At 43.1% G+C, this 25,318-nt stretch overlaps 1 protein-coding gene across 1 annotated transcript; it reads right to left on the reverse strand.

Moving 5' to 3' along the window:
• Positions 1 to 280: 280 nt before the first annotated feature.
• On the reverse strand, positions 281 to 19,651 carry LOC132581038 (keratin, type II cytoskeletal 1-like). Its single transcript, XM_060252075.1, has 7 exons — positions 19,367 to 19,651; positions 9,111 to 9,325; positions 7,609 to 7,669; positions 5,437 to 5,532; positions 3,787 to 3,951; positions 2,036 to 2,161; positions 281 to 505 (listed from the first exon to the last, which is right to left on the reverse strand). Exons 1-7 carry the CDS (start codon positions 19,649 to 19,651, stop codon positions 281 to 283), a joined length of 1,173 nt encoding a protein of 390 aa, XP_060108058.1.
• Between the last annotated feature and the right edge of the window lie 5,667 nt (positions 19,652 to 25,318).

Raw genomic sequence — 25,318 nt, forward strand, 5'->3', positions numbered from 1 at the left:
CCATGGTAAATGTGTTTACATTGCAATCCTGATCTGCTTAAAACAGGAGCATTACTATGTTGTCGCTAAAAGCTAATGATGCTTCCTATCAAGTGCTAGGTGAAGTATGTTAATGAGTTAACTCTACACATGCCAGAAAACATCACCCAGAAGTGAATTAACCCTCTTTCATCTGTAAAAGTAGTACATAGAAACAGGTAAATCAATTTGGGCTTGAGATCAATGCTTTGGCAGCCTTTTAATGCCATGTGCCCTGTCTGGGTGCAGCAATGTATTAAATTCACCTCTTCTCTTCACCCTCCAGCATTGTCTTGTAGGTGGCAATCTCAATATCAAGGGCCAGTTTGGTATTCATGAGGTCATGGTAATCCCGCAAGAGGGCAGCCAGTTTGTCTTTGGAATTCTGCAGGGTAGTCTGAAGCTCCGTGAAATTAGCCTGGGCCTCTTTAACAGCACAGGCACCATGTTGTTCAGTGGTGCTAATGGCAGTACGTAGAGAAGCAACCTGTGGAAAATGGATTACATTTCTAAAATGAATACTAAATTCCTCCAAATATGCTTGGACCCAACCTTAAACTACATCCCAACGAAATGTGTGTCTTTTTGGTTTTTACAAAGTGATCCAGTGTGAATTCCTTGAATTTCTTCAAGGAAGAAATCAACAATTGGGTTCCCTAAAAGACAGCTTGTCTGCCCACTGTTAATCTTCCCTCTGAAATATGCAGCTGTTGGATATGGAAGCTCACATGCAAAAATACATGGGGATTCAGTTCCAACTAGGACTGCAGAATGAGGAGAGGGGAATTGAATGTGGGTGTTCACAATGGGCGTTTTCGCACTGACCTTAATCAGCAGCGACCCCCTCTTCACCGCGCAGGATCGGCGCGGATTTCGCACTAATTGCCGCGGAGCACCCGGAAGAGCCGGAAAGTCCCGCGGCTTTTGCGGTGCAAATGGAAACTGGTTTTTGGCGGTTTCCGTTTGCGCTGCAAAAGCCGCGGGACTTTCCGGCTCTTCCGGGTGCTCCGCGGCAATTAGTGCGAAATCCGCGCCGATCCTGCGTGGTGAAGAGGGGCGTCGCTGCTGATTAAGGTCAGTGCAAAAATGCCCAATGAGTTTATGCACAGCAGCCATCATGCACAGAAAGCCTGGCCTGTATCCTGAAAAAAACCAAGGGTACACCTCAGAATCCTCTTCAATCTTGAGAGATTTCATGGCCAGCATTCTCAGGATGGCAAATATTGTGGTATGGAAAGGATTCCTTGAAAGTAGAAAGCTTGAAAGCCTATGCTGTACAATTCCTTTTAGGAACAAATGCTCCATGGTAAGGACAGATATAGATGAGACACTGGAAATTATGTGACTAAAATTCCCAGATGCTTTTTCCTCTGCTAAAATCTGGTGTGCAGAAGAACAGAGTTAGAGGTGTGTAGGAGGCCATTGTCAATGCTACTGTCGCATAAAGGAGGCAAGGGTGATGCTTTGGCCCCATGTCACTGTTTGGACCTGAAATGCCCCAGAAGGCTGCTATTTGTTCCATTGGGGTAACCATCAGTGATGCTGTTGAAGATCAATTAGTTTTGTTTGCAATATCTTCCCCTCATTAAAGCTATTTACAATTGTATCCTGTTACTCCACATCTGTGGTGGAAAGCTGGTGGAAAGGGCTGGAGAGTGCTGTTAAGTTGCAGATGATTTTTGGAGATCCCATAGGGTTTCTCAACAAGTGAAGTGGTTTGTCATTGCCCATTTCTTCATAGTAACTATGCATTTCCTTGGTAGTCTCTTATCCAAATGCTAATCAGGCTTAACTTCTGATTAACTCTGCTTAACTTCTGAGATGGGACTAGCCTGGACCATCCAGATAAAGGACTCCATATCTAATGTGCCCAGTTCTCATTTTGATGAACTGTCTGCTAGATTTGTGAGTTATCTCCAATTACCTTCAATTACAGTTGTTTGTTTTGCTCTTTCAGACTGCCAAAGCAAATATCTTTGAGGCCAAGAGGACTGACTCAAACCAAGGAGCTACCTACCTTTTTCTTCTCATTATCCACCTGGCACTGCAATACTTGGGTCATCCTGTTCAGCTCTGCAATTTCAGAGTTGTTTCTTTTGAGGTTCTCATGGAATTGGCAACTTTGATTCTGAAGGTTCTGAATCTAATGTACAGAAACAAGATGGAAGATCAGAAACATATTTCTGCTTCGTGTCAGTGAAAGTCCAGTAGATTAGAGGCTCTACCTCATGGCCACAGAAAATCTGTCTGTTGAAGTGGAAGATCATGATCCACTGAGCAAGGGCTCTGCTCCCAATCAAGCAAACATCTTCCACACTGACATCTCCATGAGCACTGAAGTGCCTGGGAATAAATAAATTCAAGCCATGCACAATGCACAATAAAAACCATCTTCTTAAAAACATGTATTATTTTGCCATAGGTAGTCACCACAATCCCGCAATGCCAGTTTAAAGCTACGAACTGTGGCAGAGAGGAGTCCAGGGGCCCCTGTCTTCCTGCAAGGAGCACAATATAGTCTAAAGGGGGATCTGGGCAGGTAGAAGAAAGAAAAGACTAAGGCCACTGACTGCCTTGTGGGGCATGTTTGGTCAGACACCAATGCCATTGGATGAGCCTCATTGGACATCTCAGCTTCTATTGGTTGGGGAGGACCCTTAGGACCATGGCTGAGGGGAGCTGGGTCAGCCAGGAAAGGTGGAACGAGCAGACAGGGAAGTGCCATACTGTCTATTGTATCTGTAAACATTCAACTCTGTTATTTTGGAAGACCCTCCATGGAAGGAAAGCCTCTGCTGGGCTTACTCGGGGCCTCCACCCATGTCCATCCTCACACTAACCTTTGCCCTCCTCCTCATTATCATTGTCATTATTATCATCATCCTCATTGTTGTTGTTGTTGTTTAGACAAAAAGATGAGATGAGAAAAATATGTTTAATATAGGGTTTAATGTACCTATTGTACATAGAGTTTCCCCTCCCAAATGGCTACACCATCCAGGAAAACTGTAGAGTTTCCCCAGAAATGCCTAGAGTGGCTGCCGCACGATGTCGCCAGCGTGATGACATCACTTCCAGGTGACATCATTGCACTGGCGATGTTGGGGGAGGTTGGGAACCTCCCGGGCAGGGGAATCCCCGCCCAGACCGGGGGCTTGGCAGCCCTAGTTTAATGAAAAATGTGGGCAATTTTCAGCTTAATTAGAAATACTGAAAACAAAAGACAGCAGACTAAAAATACATAGAAAAGTCTAGGCTCTAAACTCCTATGTTTTCTAGTTATTAAGTTTTATTTTAATGTTTATTTTTTTTAAAATATGCTATATAAAACATTTTCTACCAAACAGGAACATCACACTCATAAACCCGTTGTCTTCTCTAGCCCTTAACTGTTGGGAGAGCTCGCGTGGGAATTCTCATAGGGACAGAAATTTTGGGTTTTAAGGACTGCTGTTATTGCCAAACATCTTTTCCTGCAACAATGGAAAGCTGTAACTTCACTATATATAGAACCCCAGACAGAAAAATGAATGAATTTAGCTGCTAAGAAACAATAACATTTACTAGACAAGATACAGGAATTAAATATAGTGTTATTTGGCTTGAATTTATTTTAGAGCATTTATTTTATTTTAGTACAATTTGTTTAAATCTGCTTGGTTAGTATCCTCTTTGCCTCCTACTTTTTTCTTTTAAAGACTGATATTGGGAATGGCAGGATTGGAGAGTTTTCAGTATCACAACCCATTCCATGTCCCTTGTTCATACCTGGTTCTGATAGAAGAGATTAGCTTCTTCTTTGCTCCTCTGTGCAATGGTCTGATACCAGCATTCAATGCTCTTAATGAGGCTGTCCATGTTCAGGCGACGGCTATTGTTCATATTGAGAACAACGGATGTGTCATAGAGTTGACGATTCAATGCCGCAATTTCCTGCAGATGGCACAGAAGTTGAGTCAGATCTTAGCACACAGCAATGGAGACTGCATCAGCTACCTGTTATGAGGTAGAGAATGAAGGCTAATTTCCTCATTTAGCCTTCATTTTGAGCAACTGATGTGTAAATGAACATAATGTGGTAATTCACAGTTCATGACACATTTGTCCTTTTTGTGGTGAAAAATTTCCCAAAGGCTTACCTGCCAGGCTAAAAATGCACAGTTAAGGAAACACTTTGTAAATGTTCCAAAGAATTTGAACCAGTTCACACGTACATATGTATATACTGTCAAGACACAACTGACTTATAAAGACTCCTGCAAGGGGCTTTCAAGGCAAGTGAGAAACAGGAGTGATTTGTCATTGCCTTCTTTGGCAGTCTCTTATGAGATCAGGCTATTGATTGCCACCTTTCCTGTCTCCCAGTTCACACAGGATCCTATAAACCAGGGGTGTCACACATACAGCCCATGGGACAGATCCAGCCCAAGCAGGGCTCACATTCAAAACCCAAGCAACTTCTTTCTCCTGCTTCCTTTTCCAGGGCTGCTTCTACAGCCATAGGGTAGCTTGCTTCCCCCCCCACCCCACCAGCACCCTCAGTGGCTCTTTGTTTCCTGCTTCCTGCCTCTCTCCCTCCCATCTCTCTAACACACAGAGGCACACAGAGAACATAGCTGCTTCCTGCCAGAGAGATACAAAGACAAGCCTCTCTGTCTTTCTCTCACACACATACAGTTTCTGCTTCCTTCTCTGGAGCTGCTTCTCCTCTTTTGGGGGGAAAAGGGAGGGGGAGGAGAGAGAAAGAGAGAAAACGAAGTTGGAGACTCATGAAGTTGGAGCTTCAAGACCAACAATGTTTTATTCCAGGTATAAGCTTTTGTGTGCAAGCACACTTCTTCAGAAGGAGGAAGGGTGGGTAGATGGATGGATTCTTCTGACAAGTACAATGTACATTGATGAAATTATTTAGGCTTATTCTGGAAAGTTTTGATTTCACTGTTCTTATCTGGATTTATTTTCTTTCAAAAAGACTCTGATTAGGAATTAGAACACTTGATTATAGCTTGCAGAGTAGAGTGATTTCAGATGCCAAGTAATAATAGCACATATTGGTAGTGAGACAGGAAAACTAGCTCTCAGTTCAATCCAGGAGGATACATTGCCTTGAGTTTCTATGTCAGTTGTAATTCAGCAGTCTGTCTTTCTAACCTCCCTTTGAAATTCCTTTGCAAAAGTACTGCTACTCTTAGGTCAGCAACTCAATGTTGTGGTTTCTAATGTCAGATTTATGTCCATTTATTATTTGCATCCTCCTGGACTGAATCCTCCTGGATGGAAATGAGACCTAGGTTTCCTGTCTCATTATTAATACTAGTATCTTCACACCTACTATCTGTCTGCAACCCCTAATCCAATCAATCTTGCTATTGTCATTCACCTGCTATTGCCATTTGACAAAATACTGAGCATACAGACCTCTGCATAGAAAATTCTCAAGAAATCAAGATTTTCTTTCAACAAGTCCTGCTTCATTTCTAGCTCCTTCCGATATCTAAATGCAGCATCAACTTCCTGAAAAAAGAGAAAATGAAATATTCCTGAGGCAAGAAGAATGGGGATATGAGTTAGACTACAGCCTCTGAAAATTAGGTTTGAAACCCCTTCATGTCTGAATGTGGGCCAGTCTAAAGAGCATAATTCTACTTTTCCCAGTACAGCACAACATATGGGTAAAATATGCAAGAAGTCCTCAGCAAAATATGAATTACATATTCCCAAGTTTTACAGCCCCAAGATACTAGTTGCATAGTCTAAAGTGCTAAGAAATTGTGGACTCCACATTCATAGGTGCTTCTTAAATTGATTGCAGAATGTAACATGCTCATGTTAGAAAACTATCATCCACCTTTCTCACCAAAACAAAGTGGATTACTCAGTATAAATCAATGCAGTCCAATAGGATAAGACATCTAATAAGCAATGTCACAAAAGTAGGATTGCAATGTGACACAGCTCTGGGACAAACTGTAAGTTAAACATGAAATGTAAAACATATTTCTGTATAAGTTTATTTATTTCTACATAAGTTCTACATTTCTACATACGTTCTACTCTCACACTCTCTCTCACTACCTGAAGAATCCCAGGAGACTTAGAAATTACAGTTTTCTTGCCATTCAGTGATGGGGACTTCTTATCTGGGAATTGGTTTTAATGTATGTTTTAATTTAATTTATCCGTTAACATATATTCTGTTGTAAACTGCCCTGAGCCCTGCTTGCAGCGGAGGAGCAGTTCATAAATCCAGTTAAAAGGCTAAAAGGTAACCCCCTGTGCAAGCACCAGTCGTTTTCAACTCTGGGGTGATGTTGCTTTCACATTTTCACGGCAGACTTTTTATGGGGTGGTTTGACATTGCCTTCCCCGGTCATCTACACTTTCCCTCCAACAAGCTGGGTGCTCATTTTACCGACCTCGGAATGATGGAAGGCTGAGTCAACCTGGAGCCGGCTACCTGAACCAGCTTCCACTGGGATCAAATTCAGGTCATGAGCAGAGGGCTCCGACTGCAGTACTGCAGCTTTACCACTCTGCTCCACAAGGCTCTTATAAAATCCACTTCAGCAAACAAATAAGTAGAATTCTTCTGGGAAAGTTTCCAGTGATTCCTAGAGCTGTGTTGATGTGTCTTCCATGTTTTCACCAGAAATGATGTAACACTGTCAAGCTGATGATGGGCCCATGTTCTCAGATTCCTACCTATCCAGGCACCATATGTCTATATAACAGCAGCTCTGGAAGGGTGATATTTTGAAGAAAAACAATGCAAGTGGCAGATTCATCCTTCCTTCTCCAACATCATGGATGAAACTGGAATCTCTCTCACACACACACTCACACAGACCCAAGCACCCCCTTACCCAAGTATTAGCAACTTCCCACACTGTGGCTGTATGTTATTTGAACCAGCTCTTAAACCAAACTGTAGTGTTTAAGCACACTTAGTAGTAATTTGAGGTGACAATCTTGGCACAACGTTACTTGAATGCTACTGCTGAGTTTTCCCAACTGGCTGCATTTTTGCAAATAAATATTGATCAACAGGAGTAGTCAGTCTTCAGGATCAGGACCATGTCCATGCTGAACAAAAAGCATGCCATGTTAAGATAGCCCAATGGAACAACTAATGACTGAAGATATGTTTAAACCTTCCCTTTCCTTATCCAAATTGAGTAGCCATTAGCCTGAAAATTAAGTTACAAAAAGAGCTCTGAACATAGAACCCCAACACATATCAGGTATACCTCTAAGCAATCCAGCTCACACTGAGGAGGCAAAAGGCCTTACTTCCAGAAGCCACAATGTTAAACATCAAGGCATACATATTTCCTGATAGGAAACATCTGAAAAGGTGGAAATACATAGTTTAATAATCCGTTTACAGCTTTGTTGTGCTTGATTGTGATTTGCTCTTTGGTATATGGCAGAAATGACAAGAGGTATTCATTACTGAATCACCAACAATGCAAGCTTCAAAAGCAACTCAGCTGCTGTTCCCTGGTGAATACATGCTCAGTGGCAAACCCCTCTGCGTTCTGCCATTTATTATGGATGTATTTCATGAAACAGTGCAGCAGGATCATTTACCTTCTTTAGCACGACAAAAGCATTCTCTGCATTTGTTCGCCTGTTCAGTTCTTCTTGATACCTTGAACAAATTGAAAAAACAGAAGGGGTGGCACAAAATGAAAAGTTTTTTTAAAAAATTAAAGCTCACTAAGCAGGTATGAAAAACACTATAACACCTAAAATTCAGTCTCTGAGGGACAAACTATATATATAACATCCTAGGGCTTCCCTTCATTCCATCCCAGTGCTATATTATCTGCTGGACTTGGACGATAGGCCATGTCTGTGAGGCAGAACCTGCCATACTAGTCTCTATTGTTACTCTGTAGTTTTAGATTTTACATATTTTAAATTGGTCTTTTATTGTCTTTACTGTTGATTGCTTTTATGATGTAACCCACCATGAGCCTGTCCTATGGGAATGGCTGGCTAAAAATCAAATCAATAAACAAACAGTTCTACACTTTGTAAAGAGTGCCAGCTTTGACTGGGGAAATAGACTTTGCCCGGTGTGGCAAATGAGCTCCCACCCTCATCACTGGACACCTTCTACTGTGCTTCATTCCACCAAAAGCAAGAATGGGGGCTGGCCTTTGGGGTTGTGGTAACACTTCTGGTAGTGCTTGAAAGTGACATCATGACACTATAGAAATTCTCTGAAACTTGACAGTTTTTACCATAGAGATCAGGAAATTCCTGGAATGCTATGATATCACTTATGGATACAGCTGGAACTGATTTCACAAGGTCTACCCTCCCTCATTTCTGCTCCCACTGGAGTGAAAAGCCTACTTGGAAATTCATGGAGATTTGAGGTTGATGCCTGGAGAGGGTGGGGTTTGGGGATGGAAGAGAACTCAGCAGGGATATGATGCCATAGAATTTGTTCTCTGAAGCTGCCATTTCCTTCAAGGGAATTAGAGTTAGCAGCCAGGAGATGGGAACTGGTGGGAATCCAGGAGGGATGAAGACATGGTGGGAGGGGCACTCTCTTGCCATGCATGACTTCACTTCTGGAGAAAACCAGGCAGTGATACTGCACTTCTTTAGGAACAGCTGGTTTTACTATGGAGTTTCTGGTGATTTCTAGGAAGACTGATATCACTTCTGGGGTTTCCCAGGAAGTGACATCACACCATCACCCAGTCATAATTTTTTTTCATTGTTTTTCTGCAGCTGGCCGCAGGAGCATGTCCCATGCCCCGCAGAGGAAACTGGCAAGGTTGAGATGAAGTGTGCAGTCATGGTAGCTGGATTTATATAAACTGTGATTTTCTGAAACCAGCCAATGAAACATAGCAAGGGAGGAGGGAAGCTGAAATACAAAGGTATCACATTATTTGTTCATATCACTTGACTTACAGGGGTTATAGAGCTGCTGTTTTCATTGAGTTCTGAGTGTTCTAGATAATCTAGTGCAGCCCTCTGGTTATGATAGTAGTCACAGAAGCATCTGCTTCTCAAAAAACTCTAAACTACCATCCAGCAAAACGAACAAGGGGACTGGTTATGTTGCTTACTTGGTTCTGTGCTCCTCAACAAGGTTCTGCATGCCTTTGTGTTGGATCTCAAGTTTGTTCTTCTCACACAAGACAAGGTCCAGTTTCCTCCTCAGGTTGGTGATGTAATTTTCACAGAGTGGCTTCAGATCTTTCTTCACTGCTGGGATATTCTGGTTTTGTAGCAGATGCCATTTAGTGCGCAACATCTGGTTCTGCTGTTCCAAGAACTGAACCTGAAATTCACCAAGTAAAAGATACAGTGTATTAGTAAACCACCTAGGTTTATAGAAGTTAATCATACTTCACGAGTTTAGGGCTACATTTTGCTTTCAATAGGACTAACTCAGTATCTTCCAAATTTCTAACTAGTGATGCACACTTTTTTGAACTAACAGGGCTCTTATAAATTAATAGGACTCTTATAAATTAAAAATATTTACCTTGAGCATGTGGTAAATTACCTGTCTTCAAAAGAGGTCTTTTCTATTTCTACATAAGTCATTGTTCTAAGTGTATTTTATAGCTAAAAGGCAGGAACACAGAATGGTGCCTCATGCAGAGATAAAATGGCTAGCATACTAGGGCTGCCAAGCCCTCGGTCCGGGTGGGGATTCCCCCACCCAGGAGGTTCCCAACTCGCCGGCCCACATTGGCCCAAGCACAACCCGGAAGTGACATCATCATGCCAGCGATGGCACGCAGTGCCTGCTCTAGGCATTTCTGGGAAAACTCTATGGTTTTCCTGGACACTCTAGCCATTGAGGAGGGAAAACTCCATGGTACAATAGGCACCAGGGCTAAGGGGACTTGGCAACACTAAAGCATACTCTAAGGGTGGATAAATCCAACGTATCCCATCTTATGCATTAGGACTAATACTTCAGTCCTAAATAGAGTTGAATCCTTTTAATCCCATTAACTTCAATTGACATAGAAGGATGTAACTCTGTGTAGGATTGCACTTCAAATGACCAAGTTATATTGGATGCAATACCATGATTGGAAGGAAGCACAGACACATAATACAGTAGGACAGTAGGTAACCTATTTTGAGAATGGGGATGAGGATTTTGAGCTTGTGGGTGTCTTTAACTGTTTAAATGACAATGAACTGATTTTGCAGTTTGAGGATGAAAGAAAGAAAACAAATGAATGCAAGGCTGTAAAATTTTGGCATTCCGCCTCAGTATTTTGTATTTAATTCTGAACCTGGCTCCCAGCACATGACTCAAAAATCCACACAAGGGAAATGCTTCTACAAATTTTGGGAAAATCCTAAAACATTAAAGGGGAGTGGTAAAAATCCTCCTTCCAACTGATAAATGACATCTGAGATCTTGCGAAAGATTCCAGTCAGCATTATCAGTTTGCCCAGCAGCTGACATTGGATGGGAGACTTGGGCTGATTCCTCCTTTCGCTCCGGGGTTGTTCCATGCAGGCCAGATTTCCTGATTCTGCAATAGAGGATTTCCCCCGGATTCAATTCCCAATCTGTTCCATGTTTTCTGATTCCGCATTACCGCTGCTCCCGGAGTTTCCCCCTCCCTCATACGTTTCCCTTTTTTTTTTACACGCATGCGTGTTTGCGTTACAACGTAACGTCTTTGTTTGCATTACAACGTAATGCCAGAGGCATAATACTGGCAAAGTCACGTGTTTTCCTTTCGCTCTGCCATTGGCAGGTTAAGCCCCATGAAATCTGAGTCGGCGAATGTTAAGCACAGGATTAATTTTTTTCGGAGGGGGAAGAAAGTAATCACAATGCAATGGCACATTATCAAATTCACATGGAATATAGTAAAGAGCCTCCAAATGTTTTCGAAGGAGAGGGGAGAGAGACCCCTCGTGTCCTTCTCAAATGGTTTCTTTGCATGCGAACAAAGAAAAGTTCCAGTCATGAAAGAGAGGTGGAAACATGATGTTTGCGGGGAGGGGGGGGGCGCAGAAAAGGACCCAGCTGCCAGTTCGGGCAGCGCTGAAGCGCTCACCAAACCTCCCCCCCACACCACTGAAAAAGAAGTGAAGGGGAGTTTAATCCCCCCCCAACAACCCCCTACAATCGATGCTTCAAAAACTGATGCGCCGTTCCCTCGGCGACTTGGATTTCCACACACACACAAACACACACACACACCTGCCAGTCCCTCTTTGCAAGCAACTCTGAACTCCCCGGCAGCTGCACCCCGTGGAGACCTCCCCAGTCCCTCCATAAGTGATGCAGTCGGAAAAACAAAATAGCGTTATGTTATATTGTTTTCATGTTGTAACACGAAACGAGTTGTTTTTTTTAAAAAAAATAATCCATTTCAGGAAAATATTGCATAATTTTCAAAGGGAGTAAAATTGCAGAAGTATGACAAAATAACTGGGCAGAATCATGGGCGTGGAGTTATGTGGGTGTGTTCTACTGATGCTAGAAGTTTGACAGCACATTGGCGCGAGTTCCGCACATAAAATTCCGAGCCTCGGAACTGCAGCAAAAAAAAGATCTGGTATTTTGCCGATCTCCTTAATCCAGGGCGGCACCGCTTCGGAGGCGGGTCAAACTGCCGCCCCAGGTCAAAATATGCGGAGACCAACATCTGCCCCGGGGGAAACACAGCATCGGAGCCGGAGCAAAGGCTAATGCGGAATCACCCTTGGCCTAGACAACTGAATACAGTGCAGGCTTGTAAAGGGGGGCAGTGGAGTGGGAAGGGAACAAAAGTCATAATGGCATAGAAATGGAGAGAAAGAAGTCAGGCAGTGGCAGGAGGGGAGAAGAAAGAGGAAATGTTGATGGAAGAAGGGAGAAACTGGGGATTAGTGATTAGGAGGGTGGGATTTCCCACTGGTCTCCCCTCATGGGTTTGTTCTCCATAATTACTCCCTTCTGCCCATTATTTTAGCTTTGATTTTAATTGCTTTACTAAAAGGGTTGGGGATTATTTTAATGGTTTTAAAATCTGATTTTATTTTATTTTTAATTTGTTAGCCTCCTTGGTGGTCCTTGTATGGGCAAAAAGATGGGCTATACATTTTGTAAAATAAGATAAATGACTGCCATAAACTTTGCAACCCTGAAAACTGAGTGGGCATATATACTTAGAACCATGTAATGGTTACATACACTTCCCAACTACTGTAGAAACACTTGAAAATAGAGCTTTTTGTCAGGGGGAGGTATGGCACTCTACAGAACTCTCAGATACCTCATCAAATTGCAGTTCCTAGAATTCTTTTTTGGGAAGCCACACTAGTAACAGAGGGATAAAAGTGATATTGATTTATTGGGCAGATGCTGCCGTGTTGTCTGGCTATTGGATGACTTAGCTATAAATAAGGGAAGAAGGGATCTGCCTATAGTTAATTTCTTTTTAAAAGGGGATGGGGGAGTCAGAGTTCAGGTATACTGAGAAGTAGCGCTGATTGTTTCACACAGGATCATTCCCCATAGAGATACAAGTAGCAAAATTATGCATACACACCATCCCATGTGCTAAGAACCTGCATCAGTATTACATATATCACATATATGAGAATCAAATTAAGCTGCTTTGACTTCCCACTGGGGAGAAAGGCGGGTTATAAATGAATAAATAAAATAAGTATCATGCAATGGAAAATGATAGTTAGAAGATCAATGAGATACTGCCTGAATCACACTTACAAAGTAACATTCTCAAACTTCATCATAGTGAGCAATGCTTACTTTCTAAAATACAAACTTTTTGATAAGTAGTAAGTTTTGCTTTTTCAGTTCTGCCCTAATCCCATACTCTACTGAGACTCAGTCTCTTTCTCATTCATTAGTTCTTCACACATTGTAGGACTAATTATTATGGGGCCATGACAGAGTACCTGCTTTAATTCCTCACATCTCCAGTTAAAATAATCAGGTAGGAGGTGATGTGAAAGACCTCTACAAGAGACCCCACATGTGACCCTGGAGAGCCACTTGCAGTCTGAGTGGACAATACTGACCTGAATAGGATCACTGAAAAGTAGCCTCATGTATTCACGTGCATTCACTTCCATTGGGGTAGCCATGTTAGCCTGTTGCATCAAAAACAAAAGAAGAGTCCTGTGGTGGAATATTAAAGACTAGCACATTTATTGTAGCATTGAGTCCAGTTTGTCAAATGTGTGAAATGAATTCTTAGTCATCAAGATGTTTGTATGCAGAGATGTGAAAGGAAAAAAAAAAACAGTGGGATAACAGGCCTAGCATTTTATGCTACAATAAATGTGTTAGTTTTCCACAAGAGTCATTTTTTTTGTTTTAGGGCAAAGTACTGGAATTAGAAATAAGAACAGAGCTGCGATTATCCCTGGGCCCCAATTAAACTCTTGAGGTGCTCCTATTATGGTATACTTTCAGATGAGTTTTGAAATCTGCCTTGCATGCCAGCAAAAAAACAAACAAACAACAGGTTATAAAGTATATAAATAAATAGAATAAAAAGTTATGAAGCAAATATCTTGTACCTCTCAAAATACATCTAAAAAGAGGCAATGCTATGTTCTTATGGTTAAAGCTCAGAAGGAGTAGCAACATTTTTATAATAACAACCATAAGTTAATTATTAAAACAATTGTTAAAATACTAATCATAACAGAACAGATGGCACAGAACACTATGGCTAACCTTACTCAGGGGGAGATTTGGTCATATCAAAATTGAGGAGAGAAGAAAAAGAGACTGGATTTATACCCTGCCTTTCAGTCGGAGTCTCAGAGCAGTTTACAATCTCCTTCCCTTCCTCTCTGTACAACAGGCACCCTGTGAGGCAGATGGGGCTGAGAGAGCTCTTAGTGAACTGCTCCTGAGAGAATAGTTATGAGAGCTGACCCAAGGTCACCCAGCTGCTGCATGTGGAGGAGTAGAGAATCAAACCCAGTTCTCCCAGATTACAGTCTGCGGTCTTAACCACTACACCAAACTGGCAGGAGAAAGGAGGGGGCAAAGGACCCAATTGGATACATCTCTCCTTCTCATCTCTCAGAACCTCAGCCATAGACCTGGTAGAACAGCTCTGTTTTGCATAGGGTTACCAACCTCCCACTGGGAGCAGGGTTACCCCTGATTTTGACCAGCAGGGGAAACCCTGTCCCAGAAGAGCTCTGACAACACTCAACGTGATTACATCACCCAGAAGTGACAGAGTCACACCAGGCACATCACATGGGGGCACTCTAGTATTTTTGTATAAAATGCACTACATGCCCAGAATAATTATGTCACTTCCATGTGATGTAGCTGTGCCACGTGTACTTTGTGTGCACAAAGGAAGTTCCCCCACCGGCAGCCAGGTAGAACCTGGCAACCCTAGTTTTGCAGGCCCTGTGGGACTGTATCAGATCACATGGGGGCAGAATCTCAGCTTACTCTTCTCCCAGACCTGCACAATCACCAGCTGAGTTCAAGGCAAATCCCTGAAATGTTGACACTGCTGTGGGGGATTGGCTTGCTCCCAGTGTGTCTGGCCTGTGCTAGGAAGCAACATTGAAGGAAGGCATTGGCCTTTATGCTTTATGTTTGTTCACCCTCCAGGATGCTGGTTTAGGTGGACCCCCACTCTGATCCAGCAGGGCTCTTCCTATGTTCTTATGATCCAAGATCAGCCCACATCTCCTACCACCCAACTTTGTTTGGTAGCACAGTAGCATCTTCTAGGGCTTCCAGGACTCTTGCTCCAGTGGTGAACTCCCACTAGCAGGTTGGTCCAGCCCCACTTCTCAGTAGAATTCTGGGAGGAAATGGGGGCAGTATAGGCATCCTGCTGCTGACATTTATTTGCATGTCCTCGCCCTCTAAATCTCCCATTGGTTGCCAGCCCAGTGCTGGCAACCCTCACATCTCCTCAAGTAGTCACTGCATATATTTTGGCACTTGGGCCAGAAAAAGGTTGTCTACCTCTGATCTAAAAAGTCTACTTATATATCACCATTGTTCAGCCTGTTTCTTCCCTTATGACTAGTGCTCCTATGATTACGGTAATGTGTGCATCAGAAGTTTATAGGGGAAAGCACCAGGAGGCTTCAAAATCTAGGACAGAACAAAGCAGGACATCCAGAACAAATATACATTTACCATGTATCTGGGTTATCACAGATATAGTCCCACACATAGAATTTTCATGTCATCTCAAAGCACCTCGAAACATTCAGTTGCCACACTTTGCCCATTCCTATGCCAATTGCCATTTTACAGTCACTAAGCACCAAGATATTATGACATGCATGTGGAGTTCAACCCTTATGTGTTTTCCATATAGGATAGGCTTGTGTAGTTTTCTCATTGCTTCTGCAGCTGCCAATACAGGGTAGTGGCCATGGAGCTTCCACATGGCAAGTTTTGTTCACTTTCTTAGGTCACACCCTTGGCATCATATTAGGCCACACCCCCTGACATCACCATTGTTTTATGCAGGGCTTTTTTGTAGAAAAACCCCAGCAGGAACTCATTTGCATATTAAGCCACACCTCCTGACACCAAGCCAGTTGGAACTGCATTCCTGGGTGTTCCTGCTCAAAAAAGGCCCTGGTTCTACCACATTCTCTGAAATCTTTTTTTAAAAAAAATTCTCTGGCCCCTTGAATTGTGGCGATCTAATGAGACAGGTATACCTCCACAACAAAAGGATTCAAAGACTAACTTAAAAAAAAAAAGCTGGGAATTCAGTTAACTTGGTAGATTGTTCAATACTATAATAGCAGCCCCTATTCGCATGTTACAGTGAATGCATATACTACCTGCATGTATGTGCATACAGCTGTTCGTAAGAAAGACTCAGCCCATTCACTTTACACGGGGCTTTTTTTCCCCCCGGAGGAATGCGGCAGAACAGAGTTCCGGAACCTCTTAATGGAAACAAAATTCTCAAAAAAATGTTTTCAAGTTTATGAGGGGCACCTGTGTGCAGGGCCAGCCAAAGACTACCTGGCACTCTAAGCAAGGCTAACTTCTGCCCCCCCCCCCCATAACCAGTTTTCAAAATTAGATGAAATTGTGGGAAAATTGAAAAGCACAACACTTGAAATTGCTCCCTGACCTGGATAGCCCAGGTCGCTGAGTCACGTGGGGGACACTCAATTCAGTACCCCCAGGAGACTGGCGCTTTAGGCAATTGCCTAGTGGCAGGGCCAGCCCTGCCTGTATGTTTCTCTTTCATTTCCCTCTCGAGAGTTCCAGCACCTCTTTTTCCAGGGGGGAAAAAAGCCCTGGTTTTATATATGTAACTAGGGATCAGTACCTGGATAAATGAGGGGGTTTGATGATGTGTTCAGCTGCACATGCACAATATAACATAATCACTCAGCTTGTACACAAAGAAAAAATCAAGTTTGTGTTTTCAACATAACTTGTGAATACAGCTTGTGAATAAACACTTTTTCTTTGGAAGTTTGAATTGAGCAAACTCTTCATTCTGACTTTTAATTTTTTTTCTCTCTCTCTGGGCAAAGAACAGGCAAGGAGGGAGGGAAGTCAGTTCTGTTGCTTTCTAGACTTACCTCAGCCCACCTTTAAATAAATGCCAATAGGTCTAAATAATGGAATGGTCAAGCTTCCCCCCCCCCTCCAAGCAGGGAACAGAGATTTGAAGGAATTAAATACCAGAGAGACTTCAGGAAGGAATTTCTGAAGAATCTCCAGGGAAAGCTTCTCTGACTCAGCCTGACCTGGTCAGTGAGTGGGGAAAAGAGAGGTGATAAAGCTCCTGGAAGCAAGGAGGAGGGTCTCTTTTGTGCTGAGTCCATCAGAGCAAACAGAACTCTTAACTGAGATCTGGAGGAGGACGTCATTAGCCAAGTGTTGGCCTGCCCACTGAAGGAAGCTTCAAGGTAATGAGAACTCTGTGGAGATTTGTAACTTCTTAAGCTAAGGAGCCTGTCCTATATTTTAACATCCAATAGGGCACGTATAGAGAGAGGGACAGAGGAATTGCATTTTACTGATTTTTTAAAAGTCCCTTGCAGAGTCTGGTGCTGGGCTAAAGGCATGATTGTGAACATTTTCTTTTTAATAAATACTTAATAACTTTTGATGCTGGTAGTGGTTCTCTGTACCACATAGACCTCCACCATCTTGGACACACTATTTTAAAAGGACCGCTGGAGGAAAGCAGGCAGTTGGCAAATGGCAGTTCCTTCAGGGACACATAAGGCAACAACGCAGTGACCAGGCCAGATCTGTGGTGACCAGACACTGGGCAGTGGGAGACACAGAGGCAAGGCCTCAGAACTTGGAAGAGAAACTGGGAGTCCTGACCCTCCCAGCAGGCAATTCCTACAAAACTCAGGTGGTGGCAGTGGGTTACCTGTGAGTGAAAAAGTCTCTCCAGGTGTGGGGAAAACCTTGGAAGGGAGGGTGGAAAAGGGCCTGCAGGCCACAGCAGGCCCATTCCACCATGTGGCTGCTATAATGATATGCAATTACTGATTTTTTTAAAAATCTGGTGGCAGGGAATGGCTGCTGCAGGGGACCAGATCAGGGAAAATGGCACTGAGCAGAACTTTCTCATCCACATGAATGTCATTCTGGCTATGCTGTCATCTTTTCCGAAACATCACAGCAAAACAGGTTTTGGAAAGACTGAAGGAAAGGCAGGAAAACCCAGCAGGTACATGGAAGCATCACAATGCTGTGAGGAAGTGGGGAAAACAATCTTGGTTGCCAACCTCCAGTCGGGGCAGGGGATTCTCTGATTTGAAGGCCCTCCCTCTGCTTCAGGGTTATAAGAAAGGGAGGGGGGGTTGAATGTCCACTTGGTAGGCCATAGGACATAGTGGAGAATTGATCCATGGGTATCTGGGGCTCTGTGGGGCTGTTTTTTGAGGCAGATGCACCAAATTTTCAGCATAGCACCAGATGCCTCTCCTAAAAAAACAAGACAAAAAAACCCCTGAGTTTCAAATAGTTTGGATCAGAGGGTCCAATTCTATTAGCCCCAAAGAAAGGTGCCCTCATCCTCCATTATTTCCAATGAAGAGAAGGCATTTAAAAGGAGTGTGGTCTATTTAAATGTGATGGTCAAAACTCTCTTTGGAGAGTTGTCAAAACCTTGTTCCTGGCTCCACCCCCAAAGGCTCCTGACTGCATCCCCAAAGTCCCTAGTTATTTTTTGAGTTGGACCTGGCAACCCTATTAAAGGTCCCATTTTATTTTATTTTATTTTATTTTATTTTATTTTATTTTATTTTATTTTATTTTATTTTATTTTATTTTATTTTATTTTATTTTATTTTATTTTATTTTATTTTATTTTATTTTATTTTATTGTCTTGCTGTAGGAGGCACTTCAGAAATGAATTTTCAGTTGCATTATACACCAAGGCAGAAATTCTAATCTTACATTCTAATTGCCAAATTGGCCAGCTAGGGATACTTAGATCTGGTGACCGGAGCTGTGAACGGGCAAGACAGATCTTTCTAAAAACTTGAAAATGGCCCAAGGTTTGCAGAAAAATGTGAAATCTTTTTTTAAAAATACACTAGAGAGTTTTTTTTTCAAAATTCAAAATGATAAAAGGAGTACCTGTAGCTTTAAAAAATTATTCCCTCAGTGACTTTTGTTAGGCAACCAAAGCATTCCAGGGTTCACTTTCTATGAATAAAAGGGAGGAGGGGAGGGAAGGGACCTTTATCCTGAGGTGGAATTTATGGCATTATACCCTGTTGGTTTTGCTTCCTTCCCCAAACCTCACTGTCATGAGGCTTCACCCCAAATCTCCAGGAATTTTCCAACCTGCAGCTGGTGACCCTAAGGGAATTGATCTCTGTAGTTGGGAGATCCACTGTGATTCCTGGAGAGCTATCACCACTACTGCTGCTGTGGTGGGGGAGCAGGTGGGTGGCTGGGAGCACCACTGCCGTCACTGCTGATGTGCAGGGAGGAGGCAGCAGGCGGGAGGCCAGGGGAGTGACGGGGAGCAGAAAGAGAAAGAGTAAAGGTGTGGGGGGCAGAAAGAGAAAGAGCAATGGCATGGGGAAGCAGGGGAAAAAGAGAGTGATGGGGTGGGGGTCAGAAAGACAAAGAAAGTGACAGGCATGGAGAAGAGAGAGAATGAGAAAAAAGGGCAGAAGGCGGGAAAGAATGAGAGACTGGGAGAGGGGAGGAAGCATAAGTAGGGGGAATGGGCTAGCCACTCTCACAAATTTTTTCAGTCCTCCTTTGTCAAGAGTTCTAATTCTGCTTGGAATAATTTTCATGTTCAGCCACTTCTGGATCTACTTTTTTTTAAAAAAAAATCCAGATGACACAGAGAGAGAGAGAATAATTGGGAGTCTCACCTTGTCAATAAAGCAGGCAAACTGATTGTTGAGGGCCTTTATCTGCTCCATTTCATGTGCTTTGATACGATGGTCATTTGGGTCGACCCCCAGAAAAAGAGGTTGCAAGAGATGCTTGTTAACACAAACCTCACGGATGCCGCCGTTGGATCTGCAGCTGCAGTCAGAACCTTGGAAATGGTGACCGGCACAGCAGGAAATTCTTTGCCTCTCACCAAAGTTATGGAAACTCTGGCTGGTGTTGTTTCCTCTGACCGTGCACGTGGCTCCCATTGGCTGACACATCGGGGGCTGGCTGATTCTGAATCCTCTGCTGCCATCAGTGGCTGATGCTGAAGTAAATGATCTTCTGTTACTGGGGCAATTGAAGATTTGTTGGCTCATTGTGTTCTGTTGGGCAGCTTGGCAGTGCTAAAAGAACCAAGTGACTCGAGAGGAGAGGAGAAGGAAGGAGCTTCTTCGAGGCCAGACCTGGAGCTCCTCCTTATATGCAGTAGGGCAGGCAGGCTGGCAGTTTGAAACCGACAATGTTAATTTTGGATATTACTAGGTTTGCTTTGCCTGGCAGCAAGACATTGACCTCCTATGGTTGAGTGAGGAAGAAAATAGTCCCAGACAAGGACAGGATCATACAGGAAACATTATTTTTAAATCACCATTTGCAAAATTCACTCAGAAGATTTTAGGTTCCATTAACTAAATTGGCAGCTCTTTAGCTGGGTAGCAAAAATCTAAAATATTTGCTCCTTCCTTGTGCATGCAACTTTCCAGTCTCTCTTTCCCTGTTGCTGATGCCAACAAGAAGCCATTATAAGTGTGTGGATTTTTAACATGGATGGCTAGGGTTGCCAGCTCCCCTCCACACCGGCCACTGGCTGGAGATGATGGTTGCCATATCCAGACTGGGAAGCTCTGGAGATTTGGGGATGGAGCCTGGGGAGGACAGGGTACAATGGTACAATGCGGTATAATGCCATAGAGCCCACCATTCTATGGACCAGGAGCCGAACCACAACCCATACAAACTGGGAGATTGGTTCGCAAACTGACCCAGTTTGGGCCATTCAAAGTATAAATCTCTGCTTTCTGGTCCCTATAGCTTTTCATGGGGAGTAGAAAGTAGAGTTTTCCAAACAACTCCAAGCTATGAGCCATTTAAACCAAACCCTGAGCAGCTGAGAGCTACCTACTGCTCAGCTGTTTTTTGTGAAGAGCAGAAAGCAGGGGTAAATTCCTGCTTTCTGCTCTTCACAAACCACCAAAATTTATGGAAGTTCATGGCTGTTCTTTAGTTTGCAAATATTGCTTCATGAACCACAAACTAGCCAAAATTCATAATGCAGTTTTGTTTGTCAGCTGATTTGTGCCCATCCCTAGATAGCTTCCATCACATTCTTTTCTCTCCACGGTCATGAGGCTGGCAATATGCCTACGTGGCCGTCATTCTCTTTGCTTGGTGGAAGAACTGGCACATATGCTCCTCTCCATCATGCAGAGAATGTAAGCTAGGGAGACCTACACATGTGATGTCCCCAGGTGAGGTGAAGTGATACGTGTCTCCACTTTTCTGGCATGAGAAGAAGTTCATTGGGTGAAGTAAGCATGCAGTCTGGCCCATTAGAATGTTTGGATTGTTATGAATGGAAGACTTGGCAAATACAAAGTGAAATCCATGACTAATATGCAAATACTCCTAGCTGATTGTTTTATATAGTGCTTGGAAGAATACATTCAGTGTCCCCAGTTTTGTGAGGTCCATGGTTGGAGCAATTGAGAACAGGAATTATGACAATCAGAAGTTTAGAAGGCAAGAAGAAAGAAGGAGGCGATTGGGCCCATCACTCCTACCATTTCCTCGCTAGCAATTGCTCCTGTCCTGGGTTCTGCTTTCCCCAGCTCTAGCAATCGATCCCCCACCAGTTGCTGTGTGGGTGCATTTTGACCCTCAGCTCCCTTCAATTTCCCTTGCAAAGGAGCTGTGGGTCAAAATGTGCCCATGCAGCAACTTGTGGGGAATCGATCACTTGAGTTGGGGAAAGCAGAAGCCTGGGAGCAGAGCAACTGCTAGTGAGGAATCGGTCTCACTGTTCCAACCATCAGTGCTATTGCCTTTTCCAAAAACAGGGCTAGTTAGATTGAGAATAGGGGTAAATGAACTCAGACCTTTTATTTCTGTGGCATTTCCTGTGTTTCTGCACCATCTTCCTTGACATCCAGAGAAAGGCCACAGACTGAAATATCTTTATTTTTCTGAACAAATGTTATGAATGTTACTTTTTTAAAAAAAAAATGTTCCCCAAAGATTTGTTGTGCAAACAAATAAGCCCAGTGAAGGGTCAGTTGCTGTGTGCTGGCCAGTTATCGGCGTTAATTCCTGCAATATCTTGAAGGCTGCTCATGCTCAGATGTATTTTTCAAGCACTGATTGTCCATCATTGGCCACAAAGGTATTATAGATGGGTGGCCAGGGCAGCTTGCTTGTTTATCAGCATTTCTGCATGATTTGTTGCAGAATTCAGCACCTCCAACCACATCTCCCCTCCCCCCCTTAGTTCTATGTGGCGAGTGCCAACTTCTTGTTGTTGTTTTTCCTGACAATTAAAATACAATTAGACAACTGGCATTTTGGTCCATTCTAGCCCAACAGCAATACCCATACTAGGAAACAGAACCTGTCAGGTTGCTGCATCATCCTTAGATTGCCACAAATGTTTCTGATATTTCCTTATCTGATTAACTACTGGCTTTTATATTCCCAAAAGGGGAGTAGCTTTTTTCCTTCTTCTCTGCCCTGATAGCCTTTGGTGCTCAAACTGGTTTTGCACCAGCACCATTTAATCCAATTAAGCATGCAACACATCCTGTTCTACAAACAACATTTCTGGGGCTTTTCCATCATGGTTTGTAATATTTCTAACACACTGCGGTTTTTTGTTTGTTCTCAGCATCCTGTCTGATGCAGAGTTCTGTTGAACTAGAAGGCTGGCTATTTTTTTTAATATTTTGTTTAGATTTAGTAAAATGGAATTACATTTGTTGATTTTGGAAATGTTCCCTGGACTGTCATTGGCTACCTGGCAATCTTTGTTTATTTCTATTTGTTTGTCATTTTAGTTTCATTTAAAAGCACATTCCCTTGTCTAATAATTCTACAACCAGTCAGTAAATTAACAAGTGCCAAACACATGTTACTGTGATTCCAAGAAATTGCTGATAGTTTACATTATTTTATTTTACAGTTATCCCTCCCATGAAACTTGTTACTATGATCATTGATTAACTAGGATTGGCAATGATCAAGTGGGGCTTGGAGATCCTCGCTTTTACAACTGGTCTCCAGACTACAGAGATCAGTTCCCTTGGAGAAAATAGCTGCTCTGGAGGGTGAACTGTATGGCATTGTACCATGTTGCCATCCATACCCTCCCCAAACCCTGCCCTATCCGGACTCCTCTCCCAAAATCTTCATGTATTTCTCAACCCAGAGCTGGCAACCTTACTGATTAACCGTGACTATTACCACTGGAGAGATTTGATAGTGATTGGCCATAAATTGAAATTTCTGTCATTTCTACCAGGACGCACCACTGGGAGGTGAATACTGGACCTAGCTCGGGAAGGCCATGGCACAGATTTTCATGCAAAAAGACCCAGTTTTGGTCTGAAGGCTCTTTGGTTAAAAAAAATAAATAATCAGGTGATGTGAAAGCCCTTTGCCTGACACTTTGTATAGCCACTGCCAATCAGAGCAGACAATACTGTGTTTGATAGACCAAAGCTCTGACTCAGCCAAAGTTTCATCTCTCCAAGCAATTGCAATTGCAGTTTTTGTTTTTCCTTTTTCCTAGGCTTTCACAGACATCACTTTTTTTTTTTTTTGCAATGCTATTTGTAGATTTTTTTAAGTGAATAAGAAGGTACAATCACCAAGCAGATGATACAGCAGGTGCAGGGAGAAAGGTGCAGGTGGTTAGAAAAAAGGGCATGTTCTGTGATTTATGCCCAGTAAATGCTAATTCTTGTAATGATACATTCCACTTGACACTTGCAAAAAAATCAGTCTTGGTTGTGCCCTTTTGAAGTGCTGTAAACATATATATGTAATTGACCCCTTGGTGGAGAGACCAAAATGATTAGTTAAAATGCTCTGGGGGGGAAAGCTGCTTTGTCACAGGCAGAATTTAGATGGTTCTTCACACAGATCTCACCCCCTCCTCAGGTCTCTTTTCTTCCTGGCACTCATTTCCTGCTGAGCTTCCTCAGGGTTCCTTTCTTCTTGCCATCCATTCAGAAATAATAACCATGTTATACCCTAGGCACAGGCAAACCCAGATTAGCTATTTTAAGGCACATTCAAATGGCAGCGAATACAGGCAGGCATTGCTCCCTTGCAAAGTACACATATATAAAAATACTTGCTATCACAATAGTTGTTGTAGTGAGTATGTACACACAGACGCGCGTGGAATTCTGGTGCACATCTAATGAAGAAGTGCACCTAGGATTGTTTGAGAAATATAAATGATAACCTAAACTGGCAACAGTAGCAAGGAAATGCCTTTGCACGCATTGTGACTGAGCCAATCCAGTTGCCAAGGTTGTGCTTGCATAATAATAAGTGCCATCAAGTTGCAATCAATTTATGACAACCCCCCCCCCACCCGCTCCCATATGGTTTTCCAGGAAAGACATGAGCACTGGTGGTTTGCCATTTTTGCCTTCCTCTGCAAAGCATGTCTCCCATCCAAGTTCTATCTATAGCCAGTCTTGTTTGCTTCCAGGCGCTGAGAAGTTTGGGCTGGGCTAGGCTAGTCAGGCCTTTATGGGGCAGACATAACCCTGTTCAAATAACAAAGATGAGACTGTGGCTCAGTGGTAGCAAAGGCACTTTATTTTTAGAAGGTCCTAAGATCAGTTCCCAGCATTTGATTTCTCAGTGGGATGACAAGGAAAAAACAAACAAACAAACTTGTTTGTCAGGTGAAATCTAAACTGTCTGGTATTAGGTATGAAGTTACTACATTCAGTGCTTTTTTTGCAGAAAATGCCCAGCAGGAACTCATTTGCATATTTGACCACACCCTCTGATGTCACTATTTTCCACACAGGGCTTTTTGTAGAAAAAGCCTAGCAGGGACTCATTTACATATTAGGTCACACCCCCTGACTCCAAGCCAGCTCAAACTGCATTCCTGTGAGTTCCTGCTCAAAAAAGCCCTGACTACATTCCAGAAATTTGTAAATGGAGGGAGAAAGTTTCTGTAACTATGAATTAAGTATGGAGAGAGGGTATATATATCTGGATGAGGTGGCATACTCCTGGTGTATGCCATTGGGGTCCCCACTGGGGAGAAAGGTGGGACATAAATGAAGCAAATTACATAAATTACATAAAATACCATGTAATTCTAAATTAATCAGTCTGCTGAGGTTGTCCTTTTGCTATTTTAAATAGAAATCCTCACAGATGACTTCCAGAGACACCTGGATTGAGGTGGGTTGGTGCTGCTGTTGCTTTTAAATCTTACAGCAGCATTCAACATGGTCAATTATGATCTCATGACCCACTTCCTCGACAACAGTGGAGTTCGTGGGATCATCTTACAGTGTTTTTTTCTGCTTTCTCCGTGATCAGGGAGTGCCACAGGGGATGATCCTTTCACCAATGTTGTTTAACATCTACATGTGTCCAGAGCTGGATTAAAAATTAGGCCAAGTAGGCACTGGCCTATGGGGCCCCATGACTTTAGGGGCCCCAGGCCGGCTTCCCCCCCAGTTTCTCTCCTGCTTGCAGGCCTTGGAGCCTGCACACACAGCCAGCAACTGAGCCACTCTTTGCCCAATTTACCTGGTGAGGCTGCTGCTAGCATCATTGTCAAGTTTGCCTCTCTCTGCCTCTGCCCCGCAGCTTTGTCAAGGGGCTTTTGAGAAGGTGCCTGCAGGCTGCAGCAG

Source organism: Heteronotia binoei, chromosome 13 (genome assembly GCF_032191835.1).
Source record: "Heteronotia binoei isolate CCM8104 ecotype False Entrance Well chromosome 13, APGP_CSIRO_Hbin_v1, whole genome shotgun sequence".
NCBI lineage: Eukaryota > Metazoa > Chordata > Lepidosauria > Squamata > Gekkonidae > Heteronotia > Heteronotia binoei.